This window comes from Mirounga angustirostris, unplaced genomic scaffold (genome assembly GCF_029215605.1).
Source record: "Mirounga angustirostris isolate CCGP_5_RB_7025 unplaced genomic scaffold, mMirAng1.0.hap1 SCAF_13, whole genome shotgun sequence".
Taxonomy (NCBI): domain Eukaryota; kingdom Metazoa; phylum Chordata; class Mammalia; order Carnivora; family Phocidae; genus Mirounga; species Mirounga angustirostris.
In genome coordinates, this window is record NW_026991721.1 from 9,032,918 (window position 1) to 9,044,903 (window position 11,986).

At 47.5% G+C, this 11,986-nt stretch overlaps 1 protein-coding gene and 1 long non-coding RNA gene across 5 annotated transcripts; one reads left to right on the forward strand and one right to left on the reverse strand.

Annotated features, from left to right (window-relative positions):
- Nucleotides 1–400: 400 nt before the first annotated feature.
- On the reverse strand, nucleotides 401–5,910 carry LOC135362299 (uncharacterized). Of its 2 annotated transcripts, XR_010406821.1 has the most exons (4): nucleotides 5,615–5,910; nucleotides 5,078–5,275; nucleotides 4,644–4,726; nucleotides 401–4,465 (listed from the first exon to the last, which is right to left on the reverse strand). It is a non-coding gene; the product is annotated as an uncharacterized LOC135362299 (long non-coding RNA). The 2 variants fall into 2 exon arrangements; XR_010406822.1 differs by lacking the exon at nucleotides 5,078–5,275.
- On the forward strand, nucleotides 5,293–7,701 carry ZBTB3 (zinc finger and BTB domain containing 3). Of its 3 annotated transcripts, none has more exons than XM_064576292.1 (2): nucleotides 5,293–5,676; nucleotides 5,957–7,701. In XM_064576292.1, the coding sequence occupies exon 2, from the start codon at nucleotides 6,008–6,010 to the stop codon at nucleotides 7,559–7,561; it is 1,554 nt and encodes a 517-aa protein (XP_064432362.1). In that variant the 5' UTR covers nucleotides 5,293–5,676; nucleotides 5,957–6,007; the 3' UTR covers nucleotides 7,562–7,701. The 3 variants fall into 3 exon arrangements, with proteins under 3 accessions (XP_064432362.1, XP_045748518.1, XP_054367851.1); XM_045892562.3 differs by having other exon boundaries at nucleotides 5,293–5,610; XM_054511876.2 differs by having other exon boundaries at nucleotides 5,463–5,504.
- Nucleotides 7,702–11,986: the final 4,285 nt, after the last annotated feature.

An 11,986-nucleotide genomic window follows, 5' to 3' on the forward strand; every position in this document is an offset into this window, starting at 1 on the left:
TGAGTTATATATCCTTTTATAATAAACCAGTAATCTAGTAAGTGAAATGTCTTTGTGTTCCATGAACCACTCTAGCAAATTAACTAAACCCAAGAAGGAGTCTTTGGAACTTCCAATCTATAGCCAGTAGGTGAGAAGCACAGCTGACAACCTGGACTTACAATTGGCATCTAAAAGGGGAGCATTCTTATAGGACTGAGCCCTTAACCTGTGGAACCCAACATCTCCAGGGAGATGGTTTCAGAATTGAATTGTAGAACACTCAGCTGGTGTCTGAGAATTACTTGATGTGTGTGTGTGTGGGGGGGGGGGGAACAGACATTGTAATTAGAGTCAGAATTATTATTTTTAAAGATTTTATTTATTTATTTGAGAGAGAGAGACACAGCTAGAGAGGGAACACAAGCAGGGGGAGTGGGAGAGGGAGAAGCAGGCTTCTTGCGGAGCAGGGAGCCTGACGCGGGGCCCCAAAGGTAGACGCCCAACCGACTGAGCCACCCAGGCACCCCTAGAGTCAGAATTATTAATAAATACTTATTACTCATCACTTCCTGGGGTGCCTGGCTGGTTCAGGTGGTAGAGCATATGATTCTTGATCTTGGGGTTGTGAGTTCAAGCCCCATGTTGGGTAGAGAGATTTCTTAAAAGAGTAAAATAAAATCCTAGAAGATACCCTCATCTCTTCCTAGTCATTTTACCACAGTTTACTATTATCGATGCTCTTGAGTTCATTTACACCTATTGTGCCTGTGTGGTATGGTAAAATATTATAATTGCATATGCAGGGATAAGAATTCCAGTTGTTCTAATATCCTCACCAGCACTTTGTATTGTCAGCAGGGTTTGTTTATTTAGCTATTCTAGTATATGTGTAGTAGTATCTCATTGTGGTTTTAATTTTCACTTCCCTAATGACTAATGATGTTGAACATCTTTTTTTTTTTTTTTTAAAGATTTTATTTATTTATTTATTTGAGAGAGAGAGAGAGAGAAACAGCATGAGAGGGGATAGGGTCAGAGGGAGAAGCAGGCTCTCCGCCGAGCCGGGAGCCCGATGTGGGACTCGATCCCAAGACCCTGGGATCATGACCCAAGCCGAAGGCAGTCACTTAACCAACTGAGCCACCCAGGCGCCCATTGAACATCTTTTTATGTGCTTATTTGCCAAGAGTGATGTATTCAAAACTCAAGTCTAATTATGTCTCTCCTTTTTGGAACCCAGTGGCTTCCCAGGGTAAAAGAGGGCTTTGGCTGCCTCCATTTTGACCTCAAACTTTCTAGTTGGGTTCTTCATTACAGCTTGTCTCTTGGCTCATGCAGAAGACCCTGAGGGCAAAGCATCCCTTGATGGAAACCAAACTATCCCCTCAAGCAATAAGGACCGTCCTGAGCCAGCAAAACCCCACTGATGATTGCCTGCAAGACAGTTATCCATTTGACCTTCTCGCCTACCTGCGCGTACCCACCTACCTTTGCCCTGCATTTTCCTTATATGAACATGGGAGTATCAGCACTTTGGAGACAGCCTTTGAGACGCTAATCCACTGTCTTCCCCAGTGTTGGCTTCCCTGAAATAAACTCCTTTCTTGTTTCACGACCATTTGTTTCTCTGCCTTTGGATTTTGTCAGCAAAGACTGGCTGAACCTGATCTGTCTCTGAGCTCCCCAGGCATCGGTTGGCCATGACAAATTTTCCCCAAGCCCTGATCCCCTTGCTTCCAAAGTTTCAGGATCAGAGAGAGACCAGCTAAGATAGAAGAGAAAACAGCAATGGCTACCAATCAGCTGTACTAAGATTTGGCATACAGAGAAAGTCCATTGGAGGATTCAGTTAATTTTTGCTATCTCTTTTTAGAGAGGAGCCCTTGTGATGTCTGTCATCTGTTTCCTAAAGACAAACAGAAGCAGCTGATCCTGCTGGAGGGCAATCTCTGAGCAAAATCATCCATCTCAGCTGCCCCTCTTCCGGGTTCTGGGCTCCTCCCTCTGTGCCTCCAGTTCTTCCAACAGTAGGATAACCAAGTCTAAATCCTCTGGCCATTGGTACAACAACAACCTTGAAAACCACCTGCCGACACTCTAGGAAGATAAATCTACAGAATGGTTAGGGGTATGGTTTTGAAGATAGACTTAAATTCAATCTCAGCTCTGCCTTTTATTAGCTGTGTGACCTTGGCCAAGTTACTTAATGAAGCTGAAGGTGTCATTTCTGTCTAAGAAAGAAGAAAGGCTATTACGGAATTAGAGATTATATCTTTAGCACACTGTTAGCACTTGACAAATGCTAAAAAAATGGTAGATGTTTATCTGACTTCTATTAATACACAGACACAGAAGCAAAGCTTTTCAAGCTTTTTTTGGGGGGAAAGTTGCTACTATGAGTATGAAATTTCTTTTGGTATTTATTAATTTATTTATTTACTAAGATTTTATTTTTAAGTAACTTCTACACCCAATGTGGGAAATTTAAAGCTAAAACAAGAAATTTCAGGGGTGTCTGGCTGGCTCAGTCAGTAGAGCATGTGACTCTTGATCTCAAGGTCATGAGTTTAAGCCTTACCACGTTGGGCATAGAGTTACTTAAAAAAAAAAAATTGGGGGGCACCTGGGTGGCTCAGTCGTTAAGCATCTGCCTTCAGCTCAGGTCATGATCCCAGGATGCTGGGATCAAGCCCCATATCGGGCTCCCTGCTCAGCCGGAAGCCTGCTTCTCCCTCACCCACTCCCCCTGCTTGTATTCCCTCCCTCACTGTGTCTCTCTCTGTCAAATAAATAAATAAAATCTTTAAAAAAAAAATTTTTTTTAATCTAGGTCCAGTAGGCATGGCAATTCTGAAGTGTGGCATGCATTCAGTCTCTGTGCCCAAACTCTGACTCACCTTCATTCCGATCTCTTCTGAACCTGCAGAAACAGGATTGCTTCACCTTCCTAAACAGCCTATGTTACCACTCCAGCAGCCCTCTACTGTACAGGGGGTAATCTCTCTAGTCCCTTGGTTTTAAATATACCATCTATATGCTGATGATATTCCCAACATGTATCTCCAACCCCAACATTCCTCTTGATCTTCAGGCTCACAAGTCTAACTGGCTAAGAGGAAGCTCTACTTAAAGGTCAGAAGCAGAACTCTCGATTTCCCATTGCCCCCTCTAGGAAAATGGTTCTATCAGCCACACCACTGCTCATGCAAAAATTTGGGCCAGCTTTGACTCTTTTTTTTTCTTGTCCCTAATTTCCTACCCTCGTTTTAGCAAAATTCTGTTGACCCAGCATTTCTCTCCAGCTACATCCACCACTACCTTTGTCAAGGCACCATCATCTCCTATGGGACCATACCCACACCCTCCTCCCTGCTCCCACTTTGATCCCCTGTGGTCCCTTCTCCACTGAGTAGGCAGGATAAGCCTCTAAGAAGTAGAATCATATCAGAACATTCCTCTGCTTAAAACCCATCAATGGCTTCCCATCACACTAAGAATAAAATACAAAGACCTCACCATAGCCAATGAAATTCCATGAACTCATACCTGTGTGAGGCATTTTCTTCACACAAGCAAGACAACATCTCATAATAGCTTGAAAAAAGAAGCAGATGTGAGAATCCATCTGTCTTCTATTAAGCCAGACATTAAAGGAATTTGGGAAAATATAAAACAATGCCACTAATTATCACTATATTTTTTTTGTTTTGAAAATATAGTTATTTTTCAAAAAATGAAATGTTGCTTACATTAATTTTAATTTCTATGCAATACTGTGTGGCTTGGAAGATATCTTGAAAAGATGGGATCTCGGGGTGCCTGGGTGGCTCAGTCGTTAAGCATCTGCCTTCGGCTCAGGTCATGATCTCAGGGTCCTGGGATCGAGCCCCACATCAGGCTCCCTGCTCGGCGGGAAGCCTACTTCTCCTTCTCCCACTCCCCCTGCTTGTGTTCCCTCTCTCACTGTGCCTCTCTCTGTCAAATAAATAAATAAAATCTTTAAAAAAAAAAAAAAAAGAAAGAAAAGAAAAGATGGGATCTCAAGCTGAGTCCAGTATTGCCCACACGGCTCAAGTACAAGGATGAAAGTTTGATGAATGTCCCTAATTCTGGTTAGGTCTCATTGGAGGGCTTGGCTGCAGAACAAAGTGAAGATACTTAGTACTGTGGGTGATGGGGCAAGTAGGGGTGAAGGGCACTGAGTTACCCCTGTGATAATCCTGTCAACACATTGCCCGGGTCAGGGAAGAGGCAGGTATCACTGACTCCCAACTCATACCCCTTCCTCTGCTGGTTGCCTAGGTACCTTCAAAAGATTTATTCAGGCGGCAGCTGGGTGGCTCAGTCGTTGGGCATCTGCCTTCGGCTCAGGTCATGATCCCAGGGTCCTGGGATCGAGCCCCAGTCGGGCTCTCTTCTCGGCAGGAAGCCTGCTTCTCCCTCTTCCACTCCCCCTACTTGTGTTCCGGCTCTCCCTATCTCTCTGTCAAATAAATAAATAAAATCTTAAAAAACAAAACAAAAAACTACTATCTTTCTAAAAAAGAAAGAGTATCTTTAAAAAGAAAAAAGATTTATTCAGAAGTAATCACACTAAAAAAAAGAAACAAAAAACCCAACAAACAAACAAACAAAACACCCAAAACAAAAAAACACGCTACCATGCTCTTGGGGCTCAGTCGGTGGAGCGTATGACTCTTGATCTCTGGGTCATCGAGTTCAGGCCCCATGTTGGGCATCGAGCCTACTTAAAAAAAAAAAGAAAAAGAAGAAGTAACCATGCTCTTTATTCTCCTGTTCTCCTGTGCTGGTAAATTTTAGGGCCTTGTGCCCTCTCCCTCCCCTTCCTTCCATCAGCACCTCCAAGGCCGCTCCAGACACAGAAAAGGGCACTCTAATCTCTTCATTGTAAAACTGACTACAGGGATCAGGCTAAGGACGGTATGATCGGGTATAAGGACACCACCATTTCTGAGCCAGGAGTCTGGAGCGATCAGACCGGGGTAGTGAAGCAAAAGGGCATCTTGACATTTTTGAGGGAGGAAGGGACCTTCAGGAGACACCTGCAGTTCAGAGAGGCATAGCTATTGCCCACCGTTATGTTGGAGCCGGGCCGCCTGGGCATCACACCAGTTTGTGGGTTCTCCCTTTCCCAGTCGCCCTGAGCACAACACCCTGCAGGGTGTCGGGCCTCGCGCCCCGCCCAGAGGACTTCGTGCTCATCTCCTTGGAGCCGGTGCCCGCCCTCCTACGGCCGCAGGTAGATGGAGAAGCTCAGCCAATCAAGAGGTCTCTGGGGCAAAGAAGGCGGGACGAGGAGGAAAAGTTTAGGACAGGAGCGCCAACCAATCCTGCGCCTAGCTGCCGGAGCAACCGCCACCAGCACCCACTTGCAGACGCCGCTCAGAGCGTGGGGGATGGTTCATGGACAGTGAGCCAATCCGTGCCGAGGGGAGGCCAATTTGAGCCAATGAAAACTGAGAAGGTGGGAAGGGGCGGAGTTCGCCGGTGGTTGTTCGCTGGTGGGTGAGGGATCTGCTTTCTCTGCTAGTTCCCACCCTAGGACTTCCTAGCCCCTGGAATGCGAGAGAGAGAGGCTCAGGGGAGTTCCTGGAGTGGGGCGTAGAGGTACCTTCCGGAAAGGCCTGGAAGCAAAAGAGACTCCTAGCTGGAGGAGCTGCTGGAAAACACCGGGTGGGATTTGAGGAAGCGGAGGCTGGTTAGGGGGCGGGGCTTCCGGGGCGTGTCCTTTGCGAAGCGGGGGCGGGGCCTGCTGCGAAGGCTGTGCCGAGGGGGCGGGGCTAAGAGGAAACCACTGGGTGTGACCTAGGAGAAAGAAGGGTAGTAATTTTAGCGGGCGTTTTGGGGTCAGGACGGTGTTGCCAGAGGCTTTGGGGTGGCAGGTGATAGCTCAGGCTGAGGTGAAGGTTGCTGGGGAGGTTACTTGCCCTAACCTACTGTCCTCTCTTACCAGGGAGCCTCTGGTGGGGACCTTCGTAGGGTCCTTTTCCCTTCGTGGGGTGCTATGGAGTTCCCAGAACACAGCCAGCAGCTGCTGCAGAGCCTCCGAGAGCAGCGGTCCCAGGGTTTCCTTTGTGACTGCACCGTGATGGTGGGTAGCACCCAGTTCTTGGCCCATCGGGCTGTGCTGGCCTCCTGCAGCCCATTCTTCCAGCTTTTCTACAAAGAGCGAGAACTGGACAAGAGGGATCTGGTGTGCATCCACAATGAGATTGTCACGGCCCCAGCCTTTGGGCTGCTTCTGGACTTCATGTATGCTGGCCAGCTGGTCCTGAGGGGGGATACCCCTGTGGAGGATGTGCTGGCTGCTGCCAGCTACTTGCACATGAATGACATTGTTAAAGTGTGTAAGCGGCGGCTGCAGGCCCGGGCCCTGGCAGAGGCAGACAGTACCAAGAAGGAGGAGGAAACCAGCTCACAGCCCTCTAGTTTGGAGTTTTTGTCCACTTCCCGTGGCCCCCAGCCTTCGTTGGCATCTGCCGAGACATCAGGCAATTGGGGCAAAGGGGAATGGAAGGGCCCTGCAGCTCCCTCTCCAACTGTCTGTCCTCCAGATGAGCCACCAATGCCTGGGGGTGCTGACACTACACAGCCCGGCATGGAGGTCGAGGCACCACATCTACGGGCACCTCCTCCTCTAGTGACTGATGTCTCCCTTGCCAGCCCCAGTAGCTCCACAGAGACCATTCCTGCAAACTACTTCTCTCCGGGCCTTTCAGCAGTTTCGGTGGAGCCGCTGGCTCCCCTTGATGTGGGTACTGAGAGTCTGAGGATGGTGGAACCAAGGGCTGCTGGGGGACCACTGCAAGGCTTCTATCCTCCAGCTCCAGCAGCAGCCCCAGTCCCAGCCCCAGTTCCATCACAGGCTCCAGCACCAGTGGAAGCTGAGCTGGTCCAGGTGAAAGTAGAAGCTATTGTGATTTCTGATGAGGAGCCTGACGTGTCCGAGGAACAGCCTCAGGGGCCTGAGGGACTATTCCCGCCCGGAGGGGCAATGTATGGTGGACAGCCCCCTCAGCCAGAGGCTTTTGAGGAGCCAAGAGCAGCAGGACTGGAGGAGGTGGGGCCAAGTGAGCACTTCCTGCCCCCAGATCCTCACCTACCCTACCATTTGCTGCCAGGTCCAGGGCAGTATCCTCGAGGACTGGTGACATCGCCCCTGCCTGCGCCCCCAGCCCTGCATGAGCCACTTTACCTGCCTTCCGAATATGAAGCAACCCCGGGAAGCTTTGGGGTTTTTACTGAGGATGTGCCCACTTGCAAGACATGTGGGAAGACCTTCTCATGTTCTTACACACTAAGGCGACACGCCACGGTGCACACGCGCGAGCGCCCCTATGAGTGTCGCTATTGTCTGCGCAGCTACACGCAGTCGGGGGACCTGTATCGACATATCCGCAAGGCTCACAATGAGGACCTGGCCAAACGCAGCAAACCGGACCCAGAGGCCGGCCCCCTCCTAGGAGTGCAGCCCCTCCACGGCTCCCCTACAGCAGACAAACAGAACAACACTGGTGGAGGGCCACCCAAAGATTTTGCACTGGGCCCCAAAAACTGACATCTACAGGAGCATCATAAGCTGATGCTAGGCCTGCTCTTGCCATCGTTAGGGGGCAGCAGAGACTGGAAGCTTCTCCTTTTCCCTGCTGGGGGAGCAGAATGAACCTCCTGCCCAGGCTGAAGATTGCCACCGGTTTTTCTTTACCCAGCCAGACAGCAGGACTTTCTGGGGCAGTGCACCTCAGTCAGCTCCTCTCCAAGGGCACTGGGAATTTTTCTGAGCTGTAATCACTTCCCGCCCTGCCTTCTGGACCATAAAGCTAGTGGTGAAAGTATCTCTTTGAACTGGTGTTGGCTGGTTTATTCCACAAATGTGCATGCCTCCTGATTCTTTCATACCTCTCCTGCAGATCTTTTAGGAAGCTGACATCTATACCTGGGGTAGCGTTTGGGGTCAGGTTGCTTTTGAGGCAGAGGGCAACATGGATTTGGCTTAGGAGAAGTGGACTGATTAGGGAATGGTCCTCAGTGATGGTTTATCATTATAGCTGAGCTCCTGTGTCCTGGGCTGTACTGAGGACTTCATAAAAATCCTCAATTCTCAACAACTTTATGAGGTATTAGCACCCCCCTCCCCTTTTTCCACAGGCAAGGAAATGTGAGACTCAAAAATCAAGTTAACCTATTCAAGGTCACAGGGCGAGTTAAGGGGCAAGCCAGAATTTGAATCATGGCTTCAAACACCATGCCCACTGTGCTGGGTTAGAACATTGTTGAGGAGAGTTGACTAAGAACCAGAAGTTTTCTCTTTCGTCCTCGTGAGGGTTTGGCTTTGCTCCCTTCCCCTTCGCCTCTACTTCCAGTGTAGAAAGTCTTTGGCTGACTCTTTCAATAACAGACACTGTATCGATGACTTGAAATTTTTGCTTGTGTGTCCTAATAGGAATTGAGGTCTCCAAAGAAGAGGAACCCAAACGCAGAAAACATGAAACTCCGGGGTGGTGGGTTGGTGGGGAGGGGAAGGGCCTGTGGTATGGAAAAGATGGGTGCTTGGGAAAAACTAAAGCGAGGAACTCCAGATGAGAGAATCTTATAGTTCCTCTAGTCCAACTCCCTCACCTGAAAGGCATGAGGACAGCCTGTAGAAGTCAGATTACTCAGTTGTAGTCACCCAGATGGTTACTGGCAGTAGATACAGCAGAGAAATGGGAGTCTCGGGTGTGGAGGCGGCTTCTGGGAGCTCTGGGAATGTAACAGAAGGGGCCTGCCCTTCTGTCCTCTGTGTGAACAGTGGTGCCATAGGGTAAGAGGGCTCCCGAAAAACCCTTCTTGATTCTGCACATAAGGAACCGAGTGCAAAAAAGGCAGGAAGGAAAATTTAGGAAAAGATGAAAATGAGTCCATTTTCTGAATTTTCTTTCTCTCTTTTTGGATTTGTCTGTCCTATTCAGAACTGAGAGCTCTTGCCAGCAAGCTACTCTTTCTGAGTTAGAGGAAGGAGGACCGAACATCAGAGGTTTGGCCAAAGGAAGCTCCTTATCTGGAGCATTGAGGGAAGCAAACCATTGATGCTTAACATTTTCACAGCTGAATGAATTATATGCCTTTCACTTTCCTTGTGTTGGAATAACCTTTTAGTTTGTCTTTCAAATGGCTAATTTTATTTGTGCAAATATATATTCCTACCTTAACTCCTTGGCGTCAGTAACAAGGCAAGATTTACATACACAAGATAAGTTATTCTAGCTGAGTGGTGCACCTTTTCCAAAGACTTTCCTAGAGTAAATATCAAAGCAAAATGCCTAAAAACAATCAGTTGCCTTTAAAAGGGTAAATTTTGGGCACCTGCGTGGCTCAGTCAGTTAAGCATCTGCCTTCGGCTCAGGTCATGATGCCAGGGTCCTGGGATCGAGCCCTCCATCAGGCTCCCCGCTCAGTGGGAAGTCGGCTTCTCCCTCTGCCCCTCTCCTTGTGTTCTTGTGCGCACGCTCTCTTTCTCTCTCAAATAAAATTTTTAAATAAAAGGGTAAATTTTACGGTATGTGAATTATATAAAAATTATATATATGGAAAGGAGACAAGGAGAAAAAATAAAATCAGTTGCCTCAGAACATCAATTCCTAAAAACAAGACATAACATCGGTGTCTACAGGCATATAGAATGTATACAATTTCTCTAGACAGTCTGGAAAACACAGTAACCACTGTTAAAGTTTCGGCCATGCATAATACCTAACTAAAGAGGATCTGTTGCTTGGTGAGATTCTCCTCCAGAGCAAGCATTTGCTTTCAGTTCCTTGGAGGTGGCAATTAGAAATCTGCAAGATGTTTAAAGCAGCACAGCAGCCAACACAAAAGGCCACGGTTGTCTCCCTGTATCTGCTGGACGCCAGGAACAGTCTCTACCAGTCTGTAGAGGTGCGATCAGTAGAGAATTTTCTCGTTTCCGCTACTCTCGATGGTCTCATCCATGGATTCAAGGAACCACAGGTGAGCTCATCTAACCTCTAGTCCAACACTGGATCCTCCTTTTGCCAGTGTGAAGCCCCTGCTTGAAAAAGAACTTGGGGCACCTGGCTGACTCGGTGGAGCTTGAAACTCGACCTCAGGGTCATGAGTTCAAGCCCCATATTGGGTATAGCGATTACTTAAATAATCATTATAAAAAAATAACTCATTATCCCCAAAGGAACCTAGTCTATCATCGGACAGTCTTAATTGTTGGATAATGCTGCCTTTTACTGAGCCAAAATCAGCCTCCTTTTATGAGGCTCAGGGTCAGGCTCCAGCCTACTAAGATCCCCAGCTCCCAGGACCCTGGCATCATGACCAGCCTACTTTTCACCCTGAAAAGTTATTTGTTTTTGAGCTATAAACTGATTTAGTTTTCAGACAACCACCTTTTACTCTCCAGCTTTAGAGATATAATTCTTTTGAGATTTTTAATTTTAAGTAATCTCTACACTCAGCGTGGGGTTCAAACTTACAACCCCAAGATCAAGAGCTGCAAGCTGTACCAACTGAGCCAGCCAGGTGCTCCTAGAGATATAATTCTAATTTAGGATTCCAATTCTTTTCTTTTTTCTGGATTTCAGTTCTTCTCTTAACTGGCCATTCTGTAAGTGTATGACTTCATTTGCTGCCTATTTTGCCTCTTCAATCACCAGACATTTGGCCAAGCTTGACTTCATCAAAGTCACCATTTCAGTCCTTTGCATTCATTTCCATTTTATTTATTTTTGTTTTGCTTTAGAGAAGAGTGTATGCACGTGTGCGCAAGGCTCAGGATGGGATGTGGGCGGGGGGGGGGGGGCAGAGAGAGAGGGAGAATCTCAAGCAGGTTCCACATCCAGTGCAAAGTCCAATGTGAGGCTCCATCTCAGGACCCCGAGATCATGACCTGAGCCGAAATCAAGAGTTGGATGCTAAACCGACCAAACCACCCAGGCATCCCAACTATTTATTTATTTATTTATTTATTTTTAAGATTTTATTTATTTATTTATTTGAGACAGAGAGAATGAGAGAGAGAGAGAGCACATGAGATGGGGGAGGGTCAGAGACAGAAGCAGGCTCCCTGCCGAGCAGGGAGCCCAATGCGGGACTCGATCGAGGGACTCCAGGATCATGACCCGAGCCGAAGGCAGTCGCTCAACCAACTGAGCTACCCAGGCGCCCCCAACTATTTATTTTTTAAAGTAATCTCTACGCCCAACATGGAGCTCAAACTCACAACAGAGATCAAGAGTTGTGTGCTCGAATGACTGAGCCACCCAGGTGCCCCTGAATTTCAATTTTAATGTCGCCAAAGCCAATGTTTCCAAAGATGATTTACGTGGACATATACTATTTTTATTGTAAGATATATTTACTTTTATGGATTTTTGTTTTGTTTTGGCAAATAATATGAAGTGTTCCAAAGTCCCCTCCCCAATTATCAGTAAGCAATTTCGGTATGCACCTCTAAAAGAACTCTCTTTTTTTTAAGATTATTTATTTATTTATTCGACACAAAGAGCACAAACAGGGGGTGCAGCAGGCAGGCAGAGGCAGAGGGAGAAGCAGACTTTTCTCTGAGCAGAGTCCAGTGTGGAACTCAATCCGAGGACCACAGGATCATGACCTGAGCCCAAGGCAGATGCTTAAGCAACTGAGCCACCCAGGTGCCCCTAAAGATTTTATTTATTGGGCGCCTGGGTGGCTCAGTCGTTAAGCGTCTGCCTTCGGCTCAGGTCATGATCCCAGGGTCCTGGGATCGAGTCCCACATCGGGTTCCCTCCTCGGGGGGAGGCCTGCTTCTCCCTCTCCCACTCCCGCTGCTTGTGTTCCTGCTCTCGCTATCTCTGTCTCTGTCAAATAAATAAATAAAATCTTAAAAAAAAAAAAAAAAGATTTTATTTATTTGACAGAGAGACACAGCAAGAGAGAGGACCCTGGGATCATGACCTGAGCCGAAAGGCAGACGCCCAACGACTGAGCCACC

Bases quoted from the DNA above. Each gene is read 5' to 3' on its own strand.
- ZBTB3 (XM_064576292.1), top strand. From the start codon at position 6,008: ATGGAGTTCCCAGAACACAGCCAGCAGCTGCTGCAGAGCCTCCGAGAG.